The sequence below is a fragment of the Canis aureus genome, chromosome 25 (assembly GCF_053574225.1).
Source record: "Canis aureus isolate CA01 chromosome 25, VMU_Caureus_v.1.0, whole genome shotgun sequence".
Taxonomy (NCBI): Eukaryota; Metazoa; Chordata; class Mammalia; order Carnivora; family Canidae; genus Canis; species Canis aureus.
The window spans coordinates 16554664-16576994 of record NC_135635.1 but is presented as its reverse complement, the minus strand read 5'-3'; the positions used below and the strand labels follow the sequence as shown (position 1 = coordinate 16576994).

The window sequence follows — 22331 nt, the reverse complement described above, 5'->3', positions numbered from 1 at the left end:
CTTCATGATTTGGATAGAGTAGACCCGGGCATGCATCGGGCACCCATGTCTCGGTAGCACTGGGTGACTGCACCTGCGGTGGTCAGATCCCAGTATTCCCGGTACATATTATGGGTGCCACTGCATGAATCATAGTGCAGCCAGATGCCGAAGTTCTTCACCCGCAAGGGAGATTTCTTGAACACCTGTCCACAGTAGACAATTTCTCCAGAAGACTTCTTCATCTTCTTCAGTTGAGACATATTTGGAGGGCAGAAAAATTGAGTTTAGACGTACTGAATTTGAGGGACTTGTGGATGTCCTCATGACGATGTCTAAAACAAAAATGGAATACTCTAAGACATTATGGTCTGTGATTCAGGATGAAGACTTTAGAATAAAAGAGATGAGTTCAAACCCCAGCTTTGTCACTTACCAACTAGGTGACCTCAGACATGGTACTTGAACCTGATTTGGCAGGCCTTGGTTTCTTGACATGTTAATGAAATAATTGAGGTGGCAGGCAGGAAGGAAAGTAATTGTGTATGGAATGATGGCAGGGAGTAGAGTTTCTAATTAGGTTAGTTTTGTACTACTCGTTGATGGCACCTGTAGGACATCCACTAGGAGATATTAATTAAGCAAGTGGAAATACAGATCTCGAGCTCAGGAAAGAGGATAAGCCTGTAAGAGGATGTACATAAGGGTGTGATTAATATTGCCAAAATAGAATGTGCAGGAACAGGAAGAAGGGCAAGGACTGAGCCCTTGAGAGCACAGAAATAATCAAAAGGGGAACATAGTGAGTTGTGTGAGAGGAAAAAGAGAGAGCAATGTCATGAGAACTGTAGGATTTGGGGGAGGGGACACAGGATTACTGGTGAGCCAATGAAGATGGTCATCATTTAGAATATGGAAGGAACTAGGATTGATCTGGAGGCTTTGGTCTTACTGGGACATTATAGCCAACTAGCTCAGAGAACCTGGGTAATCAAATTAAATGCAGTACCAGTTATATTGCATACACTTTTTGCAAAGCACTGCAGAAAATACAAAGAGGAAACAGCTGAAATGGAGGATTGAGATAAATAACCATTACTAAGATATCTTGAGGTAAAGGGGAAAAGAGAACTCAAAGATAAAGTCAAGGTTCAGAGCATGGTTTAGAGCATGGCTGAGAGGGTGACTTCTTCCCTGTTAGCATAAATCAAGAAGTAGGGAGAGTCGGGAACTCTGTGCACAAGGTACTAAGACTGCAGTGCAGAGGTGACTAGGTGTGGTGCTGAATGTGTCGATTTGGGATGTGCCCCCATAGAAGCCAGTGAGATAGCCTCAAGGGGTTGAGGACAGTGAAGGAGGTTAGCTCTTGTTGGGGACTTGAGACTAAGGTTCTGAGGGCCAAGGTCAAAGGTAGTGGGCGCAATCAGCAGTCTCCCCAGCATTTGCTGAGTGACCTGAAACTCAAGAAAGAGAAGATCAAACTTACAGTGGGAGTGGGGCAAGGTCTGCAAGTCAGCAATCCCAAGAGAACAATGACATAATGGAATCAAGGATAGGGTTTCACAGAATGTTGACATGAACCAGGAGGTTTGGGAAAGCAAGGTGTTTGGAGATCACAATGTATATAAAGATGCTATTTAGTATGGGTAGGAGAGAAATGGAAAATCCAGATCTTAAAATCATAGCAGTTGTTTGTGGCTACAAAACAAAACGGGCACCGGGGTGGCTCAGTGGTTGAGTGTCTGCCTTCAGCTCAGGATGTGATCCCTGGGTCCTGGGATCGAGTCCCACCCACATCAGTCTCCATGCAGGGAGCCTGCTTCTCCCTCTGCCTGTGTCTCTGCCTCTCTGTGTATGTCTCATGAATAAATAAATAAAATCTTTAAAAAAAAAAAAAGCAATATACTAAAACCTGGTGGTCAGGAAGACAGACTCAAAAGCCAGATTCTCAAGGTTTGCAACCCAGCTCAGTCACTTAGAAGTTGTATGACCTCGAGTAGCTCAGTTAAACCTACCTGTACCTAAGTTTCTTCATGTGCTACATGGAAAGAACAAGGTCATAAGGTTATTATGAGGCATGGATCATTGAGTCATTGTAAAGGATTAGAACAGTGCCTTAAAACATAATGTGAGCTGTTAAATAAACATAAAATAGGGACACCTGGGTGGCTCAACCGTTGAGCATCTGCCTTTGGCTCAGGGCCTGATCCCGGATTTCCAGGATCGAGTCCCTCATCAGGCTCCTTGCATGGAGCCTGCTTCTCCTGCCTCTGCCTGTGTCTGTGCCTCTCTCTGTGTGTCTCTCATGAATAAATAAATAATAAACATAAAATAAAATCCTGTTTCCTTATTTGTAAATCAAGATGAACAGACTCATGGCCAGAGATGTCCCTTGATAGTTCCAAGGTTCAGCATATCCTGCCCGGTGAGTATCCCAGCAGCTGTCGGTTCCATTTAAAGCTGGCATGCCCCTTTGTGGGATGCACAGAGATAATTTTGCATGCCACTTCCTTTTTTAACCCTGGCTTCCTATATTTTGTGTGTTTCTCTTGCATGAGGACCATAGGTTATTTCCACATAGTGCACTCATTTTTATGCACGAGGTTTTAACTCTAGGGAATTATCAGAAATACTTGTAAGTGACCCAATTACTTTGATGTTCTGTGTAGATTTGGGATAGGTTAACTTAGTCATTGATTGTAGGTATGTATTCAATTCTTCTTTGTGCCTGGTCTTTTATTTCTGTAAGAGGCAAAGGACAATATAGTCTAATGTATACTAAATTGAGTATGAGAAGAACAAAGTTCTCTCTTTGCTACCACTTCCTGTCTCATCTTGTGCAAGTAACTAAATTGTCCTTCTCAGTGCAAGCTCTCTTGTCCTTCTCCCCACCCTATCTCAAAAAGCACAGAATGTAAACCTTCTGATTAAAAGTTCTCACTTGCCTATTCTCCGGTCTTGAAATGAATAAATAGTGTAGAGGACATCAGATTGGAAAAATATTGCTGCTGCGTGGAAAGTAGGCTTGGACTTTGCTCCTAAAACTTCCTGAAGGATCATGCAAAAGTAATAAACTATTTTTGTGGTACTATATAATGAAGCCCTGGGAAAAGAATAATGTGTGTGCATCATAGTGAGTATTCTTTTTCGTGTAATGTGAGCCTGGTGATAAATTTCTTGCTTGATTACAAATCTTCCCTGAGACCACATGACCGTCCTTATGGCATTATTACATGATCTTAATTGAACACAAAATCTGTAAATTATTCCCTTATCTTCTCTCTTCTTGTCCCACACATCCATAGAGACTTCTCTTCCTTAAAGATATGTAACAGAGCGAGAACTTCATTTTCACAGACCTCAGTTTGAATCCTGGCTCGGTCTCTTTCTAGCTGATTTGGGGGCAGCTTACCCATCCCTCATTAAGACACTGCTTCCTGGGACGCCTCCAAGCCCTGCCTTCGGCTCAGTGTGATCTTGGGATTCTGGGATCAATTCCCACTTTGGGCTCTCTGCAGGGAACCTGCTTCTCCCTCTGCCTATGTCTCTGCCTCTCTCTGTGTGTCTCTTATGAATAAATCAATAAAACCTTAAAAAGAAAAAAAGATACTGCTTCCTCATCTATAAAATGAGAGGTTAGCAATACCTGCTTCCCAGGAGTATTAGGAGGATTCCACTGGATAATTTGTGTGAAGCACATGCAGTAGTGCCTAGCACAGTAAGTGCCCTCTAACTAGTGGGGGCTGTCACTGTCTCTCACTTGGGATACCCTCCCTTGATTTCTCTGTTCCTTAATAGAATGAGAACAAATCTGTAGAATTCTGGAATATGGGAATGAAGGTGTCGAGACAAGTTAGAGATTTAAAGGTGCTTTTTGGGATGATAGGCCAATTATGTGACATTCAAATATCATTGTGATCTTATTTTAAATTATCCACCTGGGCGATCCCTGGGTGGCTCAGCGATTTAGCACCTGCCTTTGGTCCAGGGCACGATCCTGGAGTCCCGGGATCGAGTCCCACATCAGGCTCCCGGCATGGAGCCTGCTTCTCCCTCCTCCTGTGTCTCTGCCTCTCTCTCTCTCTCTCTCTCTCTCTCTCATATAAATAAATAAATAAATCTTTAAAAATAAATAAATAAATAAATTTTCCACCTAGACCCGCATAAAAGACCTTAATATCTAGGAAGACATTAAAAATGACCTATCAAAATGTGGATGTCAAGTGTTTATTCCCTAAGTTGACTCATCTTTTTATGAAAGAATGGACCCCAGGGAAAGCAGAAACACATGTATTCATACAAAGACACATCTACCTTCTCCATGGACGAATTTAATTCATTAGGGAGAAACTTGAAGCATTCATTCTGGTCCTATAAAACCCAATCACTTGCATACATATTATTTTAGGTATAACCTGCCTGTAATGAATATATGGAACAAGCAATAAGAACTTTTAGTAGTTTAGGTTTAATGTTTTTAGAAAAAAACAATTTTTCCTGCTTAAAATGAAGTCGTGAGAACATGTACTGAAAAGTTAAAAAAGCATAACTGAAGAGTGGCAAAGCATGATATCAACCTCTGATTCTTTTTTATGTAATTGAAGGCTTTGCCCTTAAAGCCTCTTTTAGGAAACTCTGATTGTCGATTAACCTTTGTGAAGTTCGTTCCAAAATATCTGCTCCCCTGCTTGGTGGTTCTGAGGCATGTGGCAGTGCATATGGCACGGCGATCTTGAAGAATGAATCACCAGCTCTACCCAAGCATTTTCCGCCTGTCCAATAAGTGAGGCCTGTGAGCTGCAGCGGGGGCACTTTGTCTGGGCTCCTGCCATAGGAAAGAGTCATGCCAAAAGGTCTGAAAAGAGCTGCAGGAGCTGGTGACATCTGTAAATAAGGAGGCAGAACTGACTCTGCAGCATATTCATCAGCCAGCGGGCACAGTGACTAGCAACCAGGCTGAACCTGACCTATGAGAATGGAGCAGATATCTGCCAAAAGGTTACTGGAGGCGTGAAAGTGCACAGCCCTCGCCCAGGAAGTGCACCGTGCAAGAGAACTACAAGAGAAGCAGAGGAAAGTAAACTGTGTAATCTTTTACTGGAGGAGGCGTGCTTCTTCCCTTTCCAATTTGGATAGTTTAGACATACTCTGCTGTATTTTTGTTTGAGGCAATACTCTGAGAATCAGCTTTCAAGATGGGGATATAGTTTCATTTGCAAGTGAAAAAATACTTTATAGAGGAATATGGAAAATAAGATGCTTTTTTAATAGCATATTTATGATTATTTTAAAAAAAAGTGAAGTCTGCGTATTAGGTTCCAATAGAGACAAATAGGATTTTTTATCAAATATTTTATAGCCATTACTATTTTCCAAAGAATCACGAGTATATATGACTTCTTAGTAAAGTGCTAAGCACAAAGTAGGGGTTATATAGTTTTGAAATAGCAAATAATGGGCAGCCCGGGTGGCTCAGCAGTTTAGCGCTGCCTTCAGCCCAGGGCGTGATCCTGGAGACCTGGGATCGAGTCCCACGTCGGGCTCCCTGCATGGAGCCTGCTTCACCCTCTGCCTGTCTCTCTCTCTCTCTCTCTCTCTCTCTGTGTGTCTCTCATGAATAAATAAAATCTTCTTAAAAATGGCAAATAATAAGAGACAATATTATATAACTTGACCTATTTAACTGTCTATTAAAAAAAAATACCAGACTATAATCCCAGTGTATGGGCAATTTTAAAACAACTGTGTTATTTAAGCATAAGTCTGATAGAGTAGTAGAGACCCATGCATGCAGACAGATCATGTATTTCTCTGTAAATGTACCCACAGATGAGTTTCAGTAACAAATTCAACATTAGAAGCCATCATATCATTACATCAAACATGACTGAATTTTTAATACATGATAATTCTTACTAAAATGTTGAAAAGTCTGCTATAAATAGAATGTATATTAGAGAAAGAATATAAATTAAAATGCCTAGTAGAGGGGATCCCTGCGTGGCTCAGCGGTTTGGCGCCTGCCTTCGGCCCAGGGTGTGATTCTGGAGTTCCGGGATCAAGTCCCACATCAGGCTCCCTGCATGGGGCCTGCTTCTCCCTCTGCCTCTCGTTCTCTCTGTGTGTTTCATGAATAAATACATAAAAAATCTTTTTAAAAAATGCCTAGTAGATACTGCTTTTAATTTACAAGTAGACAGTTTGTATAGTGTTAGTCTGTTGCCTTGCAGGTACTTACTATAGCCTTGTTTCTTGTTGCAGAGAAGAGTTAGAGTGAGCGCCAATGATTTACTGACCATGATATAAAATCCCATACTCTCTTATATGACTGGAATCTGATTCAATTACCTTTTAACTGTGTGACTGGGGGCAAGTCACCTGGCCTTTCTGAGTCTTTGAATTCTGTCTTGTTACATGTGTGTGCTGCCTATAAACAGGAATAATGTATCTATTTATAGATTAGATTTTTGGAGTTATATGGATTAGTCAATTTATATATGTATAGGTGCTGCAGAAGCAAGCACAGGATTAGTCAATTTATGTAAAATATAACAGTGTCTGCTGCATAACAAGTAATCAGTGGGTAAATGTTAGCTGTTCTGGTGAAATTGTTTGAGTCTGTGATTTCCTTTAACTCCACCACAAAAATCCCTAGTAACTTCTCACAAAGTGAAAGTGTGTGAGTGATTAAACTGAATGTCAGCAAGTTTACTTTTGCTTATCTTTGTGTTGGTTTTGGCAAGGTCAGGGACCTAACATTAGAAAAGCATCTGTGTGGAAGGACACAGCTTTTGCTAATAACATAACTGCTGGTGTCTCCTTTGGATTTTGCAAATTATGACCAGGATACCTACCATTTGCCGAGTTCAGCCAAAGTATGATTTAGAGTCAGCAAAAGATAGTTTATTATAAGCTTCCTATTTAAGATCCTGTAGGATGTAGAAGACCTCAGGAGTGACTTCACTGCATAGCAATAACAGACAGTATGACCTGTTGGTTAATTAATTCTCTGACTCATAAGAGGTGTATTTTTTTTTATTATTATTATGGCACAAACTTTGCTGAGTGGTTTTTCTTAAAGGTATTTGTCAAAACCAGGATCAGAACATATGAAAATGTGTGAATGAGTCAAAAAGATAAAGTAGTAGTAGTACTGCTATTAGAATAAAACTAAGAGCTTGGAAAGAACAAGCCACTAGTACTAATGGCAACATGGATGTATCTCAAATGCATTTTAAGAAGTGGAAGAAGCAAGACTCAAGGCATGCACGTACTGTGTGATTCCATTTACCCAACATTCTGAAAAAGGGCAGATCTGTTAACAGGAGCTGATGATAGGAGAGGAGGTGTATAGTGTTGATGCAGGTCAGTATTTCTTGTATGTTGAATAGCATAGTGACCTCTGAAATGATTTATTTCTTATATATTTACTATGTATTTGTATTCACTTATTATAGGTTTGAAAGTCACATTTCTAGTACATTAATTATTTTCTCCTCTATAAATAGTAATTGCTTAAAATTATTTGAGAGCTTTTCAATTTCACAGAATACACCCCATGTGTTTCATAATATTTCAGTTTTCCATGCTAATCAGGATGCTTCTAACTACAAATAACACCAGTAATATTCAACCTAGCTTAAATAATAAGGCAGTTTACTAGCTTCATTTCTGTGGTTATAGGGTGGTTGCTCATGGCACTCAAGCCTACAAGTATCCTCATTTACATAAAGCATCAAAGAGATTTATTTTTCTATTGCTCCTTCTTAAGAGCAGGGAGCCCCAGTGCATATTCTTGCATGTTTCATAGGCTCCTGAAACAATCACCCATGTATTCTTGATTCTTACACCAATCAGAGCCATCTTTTTGATCTGGGAAATGAGGATAGTTTCTCCAAAGGAAAGGCTACATAGTAAAAAGGTAGATGCCCTGACCAAATCTGGTTATCATTAAGAAGTGGAGGGAAAGGGCAGCCTGGGTGGCTCAGTGGTTTAGCACCTGCCTTTGGCCCAGGGCCTGATCCTGAAGCCTGGGATAGAGTCCCACGTCAGGCTCCCTGCATGGAGCCTGCTTCTCCCTCCGCCTGTGTCTCTGCCTCTCTCTCTATCTCTGTCTCTCATGAATGAATAAATAAAATCTTTAAAAAAAAAAAAAAGTGGAGGGAAAGGATGTCAAACAGGCAAACAATAATGCTTGTACTTTACCCTGAATTTATTGTTTAACCAAAACTTTGTCTAATTGTGGGATTTAATGACTACACAATTCTTATTTCAGAGTTTTTGAGGCCACAGATTAAACAGTACTATGTTACACTACCTAAAGACTTAACATAAAAATCCCTCACTTCAGTACTCCTGTAAAAGACACTGGTTTAAAATATACTTTGTTCTGCTTTGGTGTTAGAGTTTTTACTAAATTCTGACTGCTTCATACTTGCCTAGAATGAAAAGGGTACTTCAGCCAAGTAGCTAGGTAGAAATTTCTTACAAAAAGATGTTAAAGAAAAAAAAAAAAAAGATGTTAAAGTATAAAATAGACAGTAAGTTCTAATAGGACCAAGGCCAAGAGCTTTGTATAGTTGAAGAAGGCTCCATGGATAAGGAATGGAAATTAAGCAGGCCAACCCCCCAAAAAACAGTCTTAAACACCTAGAAAGATGAAACAAGAATATATACCATGCAGAGAGGATCAAAAGAAGTAAGTTTTGGGAATGGGCATGGACATGTTTGGATAATGATGGATGAGATTGGTGTGTTTGGAGGGAAGTGTGCCTGCAGCAATAAAATTGGGAAAAAGTCTGAGGAAGTGAGTAAAGATGAGACTTGAGTAACCTGAATGATACACAGAGTCTGGATTTTATCCTGCTGGTGAAAAGAGGACTGTTAGAAGTTTTCTGTCTATGGAAAGTAAAATGATCTTGGCAAAGCAGAATTAGAAAGATTGCTCATAAAACAGCATAGAAGGTGAATCTAACTAGCCAAAAAATAGTAGAATCAGATCAACTGGGCTGATTGGATTGGGCTTGGGATATGGTATGAGCAAAACCAGGTGGCAGTGATGAAAACTTAAAGGATAGATACTAACAGTATGAGTAGGAGCTCATAGCCAGGTGGATTTTGTTGTAGGGAACCTAATTTAGAGTGATTCAAGATGCAAAGACAGATTAACTGGAAAGGAATGGAACGCTTGCCAGGCTGGTAAAGTTCTGGTGGGAGGGGGTAGAAGGTGGTAGGATAGAGGTTTTCCTGAAAAGATGAGTTTGGTCTTACATTGGCAGCATACCAAAGTGGTAGTAAATGTCCAACAATAGTTAGGTTTGTGTGATTGCCACTCATTCATTCATTTATTCAGCAATATTTTATTGAATGCCAGTATTTTATTGAAGCATTGTAGTAGACAAGAGAGAGCTATCAAGTTATCAAGAAAAAAATATTCCCATTCTCATAGAACTAGCAAAGCTTTACAAATATATTTAAAGGCTAAGTAGACATATACTGAGGAAATAAAATGTTTGTGTTTAAAATAATATGGGTAAAGAGAGGAGAGGGGAACATAGATGAAATAAGATTAACAATGACTTGATAGTTGTTGTATCTCAGTAATGGATACGTGCTGGTTCATTTTACTGTTTACTCATGTGGTTGAAATTTTCCCTAACATTTTTTTGAAAGGCAAAAAAGTTAGATACATAGAGCTAATAATTAGACAAGATATCTGACAGAGTGATGAAATCATGTGTAAAGAGTGGCCTAAAAGAGGCAGAGAGAAAATGAGCCAAATACAGTGTCTGAGAAAGATAAAAGGTATTTCAAGGACAAAGATGATAGTCTTAATTTTGACAGAGGCTAAGGATGTTGTAAGTTAAATCTAGAGGATTGCTTATTTTTAATTTTGTTCATTTCTGGTTGGCTGACCCTTTGTGGCTAAAAGGAATTGGGTACATGAGAAGCTTGAGAAAACTGTTTTGACCATTTGCTAAGGTGTTTATTACTTGAAAAATATGTCCAAGCTTTATTTCCTAATATGTGAACATCTATTCTACTTTTAGGAAACTAATGAGGAAAAACTTCACAAAATAGCCAATGAACTTTTGCTTACAGAAAGAGCTTATGTCAACCGACTTGACCTCTTAGATCAGGTAAGATTTTCCTTTTCAGGGTTGTTTTTTGACATTTGTACATCATTTTTAGCAACTATATGAGGGGCATGACTGTTTTTGGCCAGTGAAAGCTTTTTCTTCAAGGAAATCTTTAGGATTTTTAGCTTTGTCAGTGAATTCACTAGACACAAAAGGTTTTCAATGCATAAAGAGCAGATTCAAGGACTCTATGAGTCATGAAATGCCTGTATCTTTCAACACTAAACACTGGTATGTTTCTTGACCATTTATTATGATCCTAGAGCCATGTTACCATTATCATTTAAATAAGAGAGGAAAAAATAAAATAAGATGAAATCAGAGAGGGAGACATAGAGACTCTTAATCATAGAAAACAAACTGAGGGTTGCTGGAGGGGAAGGAGTTGGGGGGATGGGGTAACTGGGTGATGGACAGTAAGCAGGGTATGTGACATTAAGCAGAGCATTGGGTATTATATAAGACTGAACTGCTGAACTCTACCTCTGAAATCATTGATACATTATATGTTAATTAACTGAATTTAAATTTTAAAAAAATTTTAGAAATATAAATAGATTGGTGATTTGAATTCCTACGTGATTATGTCACTGATTCTATTTGCCTCGTGTACTCTTCAGCCCCATGTGAGTCATCTGAATTAATAGGGCCAGGAGAAATTTTGAGCATTCACTCATTCCAGGTTATAGGAGACATCTAATACAGTGCCTGGTGTAAAGTTGCATACTCAATATTTGTTGGAAATGACATTTACTTTACTTTTCCCAATTTTGTACTTTCATCATGGTGGAGCCTTGAGTATCATTTCAAATATATGTTTGCGAAGAAAGTTTTAAAATGCATCATAATTTTAAAAAATTAAATGCATCATAAGAATCACTTGAAAACTAAGGCATCTTAATATTATTTTAATGATAAAAAAACAAGATAATTGGTAGATTGCTAATATAGACTCCTCTTATTAAATGAGAAAGTTGCCGTGTTTGAGTGTTAATTATAAGAAGCATTGTCCCACTTCTGCCTTTGGAAAACTAGAACTTCGTGGCAACAGGCCTCCTTATCATCAGTTCCTAGAGTAAACTATGGCCCTGTTAGAGTGAGCCTTAAGGGGCCAGATTAAGGGTTCTGTTCTTTGAAATAATGAGTTTGTGACTTAAAACACTCACTTTCTGAAGAAATTCATTGTAAGTCCATCAATTCATGTTGAGTTTGTACCTTTGAAAGAATTTTTCTCCTCGTGAGGATTACAGACCTGAAATGTTGGATATTCCCATCATGGAAATGTGTCTTGTCCTCTTACCAGGTTTTGCGGGTTTTTGTTTTTTCTTTTTTGTTCTTTTTTGTCAGCTGCTATTGCTGACCTTTGAGAATTTAGAGTCTTAATTACTTAAAATATCCTATCTATTGGAGTCTCCAAGGACATAATTTTGTGTTCTTTTTGCCTCCCAAGAAAATGCAGTGGAGGTGAATTTAGAAAATTAACAACCATCTGGACATTATGAAGGAACAGACCTCCTTCTGCCTACATTTAACAGAATGGCAATTAAGAGGTATAGTAGCCCTAGTGGAGTATAGCTAAGACTGCAATTTTTTTAAATTGTTTTTAAGATACTCATTATTTTGTACAGGAGAAGATCTTTTTATCCTCGTATAATTGTTCAAATTATCATGCATTATTACTTACTTAAAAGCACGGAAAACATCTGTGAACTGAAATACTCTTTTATTTATCCATTGACCAGATATTTATTAAGCATTCTACTGTGGGAACTAAATTATGATAGCCTCCCTCCCTAAGGAGGCATATAGTTTTCATAGGGAAAATGATATTTATGCCAACAAATTACAATAAAGGGCATTATGATATACGTGCCATCGAAGCCATTCAAAACAAAGAGGAGTGAAAAATACCACAATTACTGTTGTATATAAAGCTTTCCACCTCTCTTAACTCTACTTACAGATAGGAGTAAATTTACTCCTTTACCTCAATTGGAAATTCTCTGGCATAGGAAAGGTTAACCCACCCCAAATAGAGGCATAGCCTAGGTTAGAGTCAAGTTTTCTAATTCTAATTCCTGGTTCTTCTCAATCAAAACATATATTCGGACATTTTGAAAATGATTGATTTCTTGAACCATGAACCTTATTTCATTGATTCAACAAAAGTTACTGAGAGCCTACTATATGCCTAGCACAGTGTTAGGTGGTAACCAATAAATTTGAACTAATGTTTGCTTTATTCTCTTATTCAGGTATTTTACTGCAAATTATTAGAAGAAGCAAATCGAGGCTCATTTCAAGCAGAGATGGTGAATAAAATCTTTTCTAATATCTCATCAATAAATGCCTTCCATAGTAAATTCCTATTGCCAGAGCTGGAAAAACGAATGCAAGAATGGTAAGAGGAGTAAACAGCAAATGATATACCTAAGGAAGTCACGTTAGATGCTGTGTTATTTGCTTTTGAATTGAAACAATAACGCTACACAGAGAGCTATAGCCAAACATTTGTGTTAAGTTTTTATGGTAAAGACCACTGATAGAAGTTGTGGTACATTTTTAGCTTTGGTTGAAAAGGATTTCATATCTGCTCTCCAAACTATCTTTTAATTAGTGGAGATGAGATATCAGGGGTAATCCGGAGTTTTAAAAAGGTGCTGCTTCGTTTTCTACCCATCTCACAGCAAGGTGGGTCTGATAAAGCACAGAGCATGTGTAGATCACTTTATCTAAAGTGATCACTTCATTTGGAGTCCTATTAATTCACTCTATAAGAAATCTTAATGACCTGTTTTTCTATTTTGTACAGGGAAACAACCCCTAGAATTGGTGACATCCTTCAGAAATTGGCACCATTCCTTAAGATGTATGGAGAATACGTGAAGGGATTTGATAATGCAATGGAACTGGTTAAAAACATGACCGAGCGTATTCCTCAGTTCAAAGCAGTAGTAGAAGAAATTCAGGTGATTGGACTCTTTTGTTCAAGGCTATGAATTAGTTTTTCTGCAGAAATCATAATGCCGTCTAGATCTAAAGTTTAGATTGACACATCTTGTGAAACCCTGCATCTCTGGGATTACAGCATTGGTCTGTAAATTGAGACCTATTTCTGAGACCGCCAAATTCCATGCTATTCTGAATTAGGCAAAGATGATCTCTGCAAATTTAACATGTTTATTGAGCACGTGCCATGTGCTGAGCAGTAAATTCTCTGCTTTTGAGTCTAGCTTTTATAAAGATACACATAAAATTATAAGGTGAGCTCCCATTCAGGTCTCTGCCTTTCTTCCTTTCAGAGGTTGAGATAATGGAAGGAATATAGAAATGAATATAAAGAATGAGTGCCATAAACCCTAACATTCTGCAAACATTATTATTCTGGATTGTGTGTGTGTGTGTGTGTATCACTTTATATATGTGTTCTGATTTTTTTTTTTCAATTTCACCAAATCTGGATAATATACTTTAATAACACCATGGTAATTTCTATTTGATTCTCTAGTCAAAGTGGTTAGTAACTTATTATTTTGTAAAGTTTAAGTATCAAAAAGGAATTCTTTTGATCACATAAGGTTCTTGGGGTGGGGATTCTACTGCTCCTTTTTTGCTTTCTTTTGTGCTATCTAAATACTTTATATTTTACCATTTTAATTCCTCTAAATTTTAATCAGTTTCTCATTTAGTTTTCCTACTGTTTGTTGGAGAAATTATAAAATAAAAACTAATTTATCACAGTCTACTTCAGATTAATACTAACCTGGGCAGTCCAGGTGGCTCAGCGGTTTAGCGTGATCAGCCCAAGGCGTGATCCGAGAGACCCGGGATCGGGTCCCACGTCGGGTTGGGCTCCTGGCATGGAGCCCGCTTCTTCCTCTGCCTGTGTCTCTGCCTCTCTCTCTCTCTCTCTCTCTGTGTCTCTCATGAATAAATAAATAAAATCTTTTTTAAAAAAGATTAATACTAACTTTAATTCTTGTCGACTCTAGGCATTTTGCTCTATTGCAGCTCTGTTCTCCCATCCTCTGTGCTTTTAGTTCCTATAGATTACCGCTGTATATGTTTCATCTTATAATTACAGTGATGTAATTATTATTTTATACAATTTTATGTCTTTGAAAGAAGGGAGAAAAAAAGAAGGGAGGATAAAGACAAAATATATCTATAAATATATTTATTAACCCATATATTTATCATTTCTGAAGTAAGTTCCTTTCTACATAAAGTGGTAAGTCTTTCTTGTAAGGCAGAGATTAGAGATTAGATAGCAACAAATTTTCTTGGTCTTTGTTTAGTTGGGAATATCCCTCTTTTTCCTATACTGTTGAATTGTGTTGCTGGATACAGAATTCTTGGTTAATAGTTTTTTTTTTTCTTTCAGCAAAATGAATGCCGTTTCACTGTGCTCTGTCCTCTGTTGTTTTATATGGGAAGTTACGAATTGTATTGATATTTTCTGTATGTGCTGAATTGTTTTTCTCTTGTTTTCAGATTTATCTTTTTGCTTTTGTCTTTCAACCGTTTGAATATGATGTGTCTAATGTGAATCTTTCTATATTTAGGTTTGAATTTCTTAGATGTGTACTTTTTTTAAAATCAATTTGAGAAGTTTTCAGCCATTATTTCTTGAAATAATTTATTTCAATTACATATATATTGGTATTCTTGTTGTTCTACAAGTTTCTGAGACTGTTCATTTTTCTTCAATCTTTTTTCTGTTCTTCAGATTGTATAATTTCTATTAATATTTCTTTGAGTTCATTGACGTTTTCTTCTGCTGTTGAGTCTCTGCGGTGCATTTTTTATCTCAGCTCTTGTCCTTTTCAACTCCAGAACTACCATTGGTTCTTTTTATAATGCCTGTTTCCTCCTTGGAAATTGCTATTTATGCATTCATTATTGTTATGCTTTTCATGTTTTTCAAATACAATTTCATTTCTTTGATCATTTTTATAATAGCTCCAATTGAAGTCTTTGCTGGCTACATCCAGTATCTGTGTTCAGAGACAATTTCTTTTGATTGCCTTTTTTCAGTTTAGTAAGTAGTAACAGTTTACTGTTTCTCATATATTTTGCTGAATATAGGGCATTTTAGATAGCCTGTTGTAGCAACTCTAGGTTTTGATTTCCCCCACTGAAAGTGGCTTTGGTTAGTTTTGTTTGTTTATTTAGTAATTTGCTTAGGCTAAATCTATAAAAGCTGTCTTCTGTCTTTGCTGATCATTCACACAACCTCAGCGAATAAAATTATTATCTAACCTCCCCCACTCCCTCCACCTCCAACCACAGCTTCAGGCTAGTGGTGACATTGGTCTTCCCCACTAGCCCACCTCAAGACATTTCCACTGACAGTGTCGCTAGGTGTGTGCATTGCCCACCACTCCAGATCTAATAATGAGCTTTCTTCAACTTTAGCAGAGATGTGCCAGTCCTCACAGCCAGTCCCACCCAAAATGAACCTTCTAGTCACTGAACCTTCTTTAGCTGAGGGAGGAGTGGGTGTTCACCCCAGGCCAGAGTGCCACAAATTCTCACTCTTCTTACCCAAAGGTCTACAGTTTTTAAAGCATAAATGCTTTTCAGATTGTTCTGTGCCTTTGGTCAGTTTCCAGATTGCTAAAATGATGGTTTTTTTTTTTTTTTAATTTTTATTTATTTATGATAGTCACAGAGAGAGAAAGAGAGGCAGAGACACAGGCAGAGAGAAGCAGGCTCCATGTACCGGGAGCCCGACGTGGGAATCGATTCTGGGTCTCCAGAATCGTGCCCTAGGCCAAAGGCAGGCGCCAAACCGCTGCGCCACCCAGGGATCCCTAAAATGATGGTTTTATCAATCTTGTCCAGCTTTCTAGTTGCATTTCCCAGGGAGGATTTTGCCAGTCTCCTTCCTCAGCCAAAAGTCCTGCTTCTTTCCATTCACTTTTTATTTCTCTTCTCTCATGATTAAGCACTCATCTACCTTCTGAATGCTGGCTCCTTTCATTCTTTTACTAGCCCCTTTTGCTTATACTGAAATGTGGACAGAGTCCAGGGTTGACCCTTCACAGTCTTCTTGGCCTTCACACCCTCATGTTCCTGAGCCTTTAACCATCATGTCCTACAGATGCCCCTAGGGTCATCGTTTCGAGTCATTTCCTACTTCTAAACTGTCTTAGTGGATTGGGAACCAACCAACTAAGTTTAGAATTCAACCACTTAGTCACTGGACCTTAGAAGACTCTTAACTTCTCTGAGCCACAGTTTCTTTGTGTAAAAATGTGGGGATCAGTAATATTTTCCTATGTTTCATATACATATAATATGTAATAATATATATATTTCCAATACACATATGTAATAGGTTTGTTGGAGAAAATCAAATGAGATGGCTGAACCTATAACATTACAATTTTATACTTTATTAAGGAAAGCTGTTATTTCTTCAGCTTCCATGTTGATTTCAGGCTCTTTTTTCCTGGTCTACAACAATAGCTTCCAAACTAATTTTCCCACATCTCCCCTAAAGACACACTGCAGTAGATTAATGTTAATACATCTCAGATCTAATGAGATTGCTCTCCTGCAGGAAATTCTGCGTTAGATGAAGCAAGTCTAAACTAAGCTTATCTTATTACCCCAGATTACCTTTTCTTCTTCATCCTATGTTTCCATATGTATATACACACATATATATCTTATTTTCCAACAAAACTTAACATGTTTCATATCCCACTGCCGTGGGCCTATTCTTCAAGGTCCTTCATGCTCTTGTCCCCTAGTCTTCTTCACCTTCCTTTCCACCAGAGGCTGCGCTCATCAGAGTTCATGTTGAATGCCCTCTTTGAAGGCTTTAGTTTCTTGTTTGCTTGAATACAAACATCATGTCTTAGTAAACCTTCATTCCCCGCAGTGCCTTTATCATGGTATGAGCTCAATGAATATTTTAATAGGATTCCTGCTTTGTTTAATATGAATAAGAATACATCTTATTTTTCAAATAATCTTTTCCCTGTCTTATATTAACAGCTTATTGAAAGCAAGGGCTATAGACTCAATTTTGCTGTAAGAAAAGGAGATCTATTTCCAGAGTTCAGTTTCTAATGGAAAAGACTGTCGTGGCCTATGAAAAATTAAAATTTTGTGAGAGATAATAAGATGCTCGATCTTGTCATTCTTCTATGTGGAGTCTTTTTTAAGTTTAAAGGAAGTGATATTTATGGTAGCCTTATTATTAAATAGTTTCTGCTGAGTCTAAAGTCATTTAATACGGTTGTACTTAGTGAACCTCATTAAATATATGCATCTTTTAAAAATCTCTGGAGTATGATTCAATACTGTGGCCACAGAAACTCTTCTAGTGACTAATTGAAGCGGTTGCCAGCAATCTGGAATCTTCCTTAAAATTCTGCTTGATTTTTCTTTCTGTTCTTATACTAGATTAGTGGGTCTCAGACTTTAATGTTGTAAGAATCTGGGGTATTGAAAAATGCATATTTGCAGGCCTCAGAGATTGTGGTTTCATAGATTGGGGTGGAGTTCCTAATTTGCATTTTTAATGGTGCCTTTGGTCTATCTGAGGCAAGTGATTCACACACCACCCTTTGTAAGGAAACACTGTCCTTGATAATACTGAAAATACAGAAAAATACTGTACAACAGTGAGTTTTTAGATTGGCCAACTTCATTTTATCTTTCTTTAAAACCTTTCTCATTATAGAAACAGAAGATCTGTGGGAGCTTGACTTTGCAGCATCACATGCTAGAACCTGTTCAGCGGATTCCCCGGTATGAGATGCTCCTGAAGGACTACCTAAGGAAATTGCCCCCTGATTCTCCGGACTGGAATGATGCTAAAAGTAAATATTTCTCTCCCACTCCCTTTCTATTATGGGGTAACCAGTGGCCAGGCAGCCTTGTGATTTAAAGAGCAAGATGTGTCTCACAGCCAATTTAGTAAAATATTGCTGCCAAAAAATAACCTCACTGGAAATTGTCATCAACATCTCAATTAGGCAAGCACTTCTGAGCCCAAATCACAGGTTTAGAGCAATGCAAATCACATTTATCATGCTGATTTCACGTTAATCATTAACTTGGAAATCTGAAACTATAGTCTTAGAGACATCTGGAATAGCAATACACAATTACCTTCTCACAGGAAGAATACAACCATTCAGAATTACGGGTGCTGCTGGTTAATTAGATAGGCTGATGCATCCAAGAAAGCTAAAATGACACTTACTATGTAAAAATAACCCTAGCAAAGTTGGCTCTACCAACCCTAAAAGAAAAGAGAAAATGATGCTTTTTAGTGTCAGTTAACATTTTCCCAGGAAAACCTTATTCTTCCAGTTATCTTCTATTTTTTCATTAGATACTAACAAATGGATTCTTTTTAAGGTTCAGGAGTTACGATACTTTACTTTCTCGTGCCTTTTTATTTTTATTTTTATTTTATTTCATTTTTCTCTCGTGCCTTTTTAAAAAATCAAAGCAGGGGAGCCTAGGTGGCTCAAATGGTTAAGCATCTGCCTTCAGTTCAGGTCATGATCTCTGGGTCCTGGGATGGTGGCTCCCTCCCTCCCTCCTGGCCCAACAGGGAGCCTACTTCTGCCTCTCCCCCTGCTCTCGGGCTTGCTCTGGCTCTCTCTGTCTCTGTCTCAAATGAATATATAAAATCTTTAAAAATAACTAAAAAAATCAAAAGCATATGACTCTTGATCTAGGGGTCATAAGTTCAAGTCCCACTTTCAGTGTATAGCTTACTTTAAAATTTTTCTTTTATTAAAAAATAAGTAACTGAAAGGCAGGATACAAATTTAAGAGATAGAAATGACTTAATGTCAATTACTAACAATGTTGTACAATCTTAAAACATTGGTACCTTGCTAATAATTTCTTGTCATTATTTTAAGTGAACCCTGTTGAGAGAGGAGGAACACAGAATATAAACTTTGGTCTTGGCAGCCTGGGTCTTTTTTTTGAACAGAGGCTTTCTCTGATAGATTTTTCCCACCCCCAAGTGAGTCAATGACCACAGGAACTTCTCTTCTTCCCTTTCCCTCTTTATAGTTTAGAATTATCCTGACTTGACTTCTTCCACTTTCCACTTCATGCCCACTTCCCACTCATCTGGGCTGAGTGGTTGGTTTTGGTGGCCGACCTAGTGGTAGGATTAAAGGTGGGATCATCACTGCTACTCCTCAAACTGCTGATTCCAGGTTATTTTATTTTGTCTCCCTCTACCTTCAATCCTGCAGGGAATGCACAGAATTGCCCCAATCAGGATAGTCCTCCAAAATTTAAATAAAAATTCAGCGTCAAAAAATGAGAAAGTTAGCAACACTATAGGGTATTTTAGAACTCTCTTTGGTTTCCCATTGCTCTTTAAACTAAAATTGTAAGGAAATCACAGAAGTGCTTTTAAAGACCCAAAGGAGGGGAGAAAGCAACCAAAGTGCATTCTGTTCAGCCATGGAACAAAGAAGACAGAGAGAATTTGGTCCAGAAGTAATGAGGTTGTTGCAGTAACAGAATTAATCAGGCTGGTATTCATAAGATAGAAAAGAAAGAGCAGGACATGATTTAGGATTGAGGGCATTCCCTGGGGTTGATCCAGCAGGAGGCTTCAGCCTGCACAGCTTTTCATGAGCAGTGAGTGCCAGAGCTCCTATCTTGCCCATACCAGGCAGTTCCCATTCCCATCTCTCACACCACCTGCTCAGCAAAAGAAATTTCCATTAGCATTGGCATCAGAGGATTCCCCTTCATCCAACCAAAACTAGAACTGTGTACGTTTTCCCAAAGAAAGTTGGTTATGGTTGGTGGTTAATTTGCTTATAAAACTCCTAAAATAGTATTACTGCTGTAGTGTTGTAACTTTGAAACAGAAGATGTAGGTTCCAGTGTGGCCCCACAGTATCATAGTTGTGTGACCTTAACCAAGCCACATCACTTGCCATTTGTTTCATCTGCCAAGAGGAGCTAGCTAACAGACTCTCCATTCAAGGTTGAATAAGAATGAAGGGACATAAAATATATATGAAAGCATCTGGCAAAGTGCCTTGTGCCAGTCTGGTGTACATGGTATTTATTAATTTTGAAGGTCCGTTATATAGGTTATATGTATAGTTGTGTATGACTATTTACAAGGAAATGTCCTTCAAGTTCCAAGTAATCTGCTTGCAAATGAACTTCTGAAAAGTATCCATATTATAAATAGAAATTGCCCCAACTTTTGGTGTCAGATTTGGTCAGCGGTGTCAGATTTTCTTCTTCTTGCTGTATATGTTACTCAACTATCTAATAGCATAGAAACAACAAAATATATTTATTTAATTTTCTTTTTTTCCCTATCTAGAATCACTTGAAATCATATCTACAGCAGCAAGCCATTCTAATAGTGCAATAAGAAAAATGGTAAGTGATTTACAAAGGAAATGGGAATCTTGTAGTTAGAGAATTGTCAATAATATAGCCTCATGTTATCTGCAGGTGTGAACCAAAACGAGTTGATACAGGTCAACAAAAAAGATTCTTTATAAGGCAGCTTGGGTGGCTCTGGGGTTTAGTACCTGCCTTCACCCCGGGGCATGGTCCTGGAGACCCAGGATCGAGTCCCACGTTGGGCTCCCTGCATGGAGCCTGCTTCTCCCTCTCCCTGTGCCTCTGCCTCTCTCTCTCTCTGTGTCTCTCATGATTAAATAAATAAAATCTTAAAAAAAAAAAAACCTTAACTACTGGGGTCTATTCTTAAAAAAGATTCTTTATAAAATGTTTAGTGTTGTGTGGAATAATCCTCTCCTCTCTTCTCCCAGTTTTCAATTTGCCCATAACTGACACATTTTATACCAAATTTATGCTTAGTCCCATTCCCTTCTGAATTATCCAAATTTTTGTTAAGGTCATTGTATTATTAAAGCCACTAAGATAAAACTTCCTTTTATTTGGTCTTGCTGTGTTTTGTTTTAATTTCCTAGGAGAACCTGAAAAAACTCTTAGAGATTTATGAAATGTTGGGAGAGGAAGAAGACATTGTAAATCCTTCAAATGAACTCATAAAAGAGGGACAGATCCTCAAGCTAGCTGCTCGGAACACATCAGCACAAGAACGCTACCTTTTCTTGGTGAGTATTCTGGTGTGAGCTGGTCACATACAAATAATTCATAAATGTGGTTCTGGACCTCTTGGAAAAGCAGGATGCTTGCTTGCTTACCAAAGCAGTTCTGTCTAAACTGGTTTAGTCGGCACTGCCAGGGTTCCACAGAAGGGACTGTCCTTAGTAACTAAACCTTGTTCTTTCAAGGACACCAATCCTAAGGTATTTTAAAAATAATTTTTCTGTGTCCTTACCTACCACGTGTCAGTTACATTAGTAACACACAGCTGAACACACAACCTGTGATGATCTTAGCTATCAGTGTGGGGGGCGGGGTTGCGGGGACTGATAGATTTTCTCACATTTTCCTTGTTTCAGAGCCACTCTTTCCTTTCATTCTTAGAGGCTGACAGGTACCATTTTCTGACCAGAGTTCTCTTCTTAACCCGCTCTGATCACTACTTTTGATCTTTCCAGTCTGAGAAAATGTATTCTCAAGGTTGTGAAGCTCGTGCCTAAAATCTCTCTGTGAAAAGTGTGTGAATTTGCCAGAGAGTTCCTTTTTACCGCAGTGGGTCCCGGTCCCTTCCTTTACTTCCTGGAAATGACAGTTAGTCTGGGGCTTATCTCAAATGTAAGAGCTCTTCTTGGGGCATCCAGGCCATTATGTTTTTAGTCTCCTAAATCTAGTTCTTTTCTGTATCTATTGATATAATAATAATTACACTAATAGCTAACATGGAGTAACAATAAGCTACGTAAATGTTAGTTATTGTTAGGATTGTTATTCTAGTCACAGAAACAGAGATACATTGGTCATGAGGCTGCCCAGTACCAGGTACATGATAAATTCTCAGCATATTACTCACGTCTGACTTTGTGCTGCAAGGCAGTCATCTCATCAGCCATAGTACGAGTTTAATTGGGGGCTTACAGGTTTTTGCTTTCTGGTTACAGCCTCCTTTGAAAGGAAAATGTACAAGAACTAAATATCATGCACAGGGGTGGTCAGTATCTCTCATTTTTCGAAAAGAACATTAAGTCACCATATTGCCTAGCTGTTTTCCCAAGTTTGTGTAACTCAAGAAAATTGAAAACATACATCTACACAAAACATGTTTATGAATGTTTA

At 38.2% G+C, this 22331-nt stretch overlaps 1 protein-coding gene across 9 annotated transcripts in view; it reads left to right on the top strand.

The window, feature by feature from the left end:
* Positions 1-22331, top strand: part of FGD4 (FYVE, RhoGEF and PH domain containing 4) — a 214644-nt gene that overhangs the window by 163889 nt on the left and 28424 nt on the right. For 8 of the 9 annotated variants that reach the window (XM_077870512.1, XM_077870511.1, XM_077870517.1 and 5 more), the window contains 6 exons: positions 10029-10118; positions 12374-12519; positions 12931-13087; positions 17818-17956; positions 20461-20519; positions 21080-21226. In XM_077870512.1, coding sequence (XP_077726638.1) covers positions 10029-10118; positions 12374-12519; positions 12931-13087; positions 17818-17956; positions 20461-20519; positions 21080-21226 — 738 coding nt within the window. Of the gene's footprint in view, positions 1-10028; positions 10119-11568; positions 11669-12373; positions 12520-12930; positions 13088-17817; positions 17957-20460; positions 20520-21079; positions 21227-22331 lie in introns of those variants that run through there. The other variant, XM_077870519.1, reaches the window with a different exon arrangement.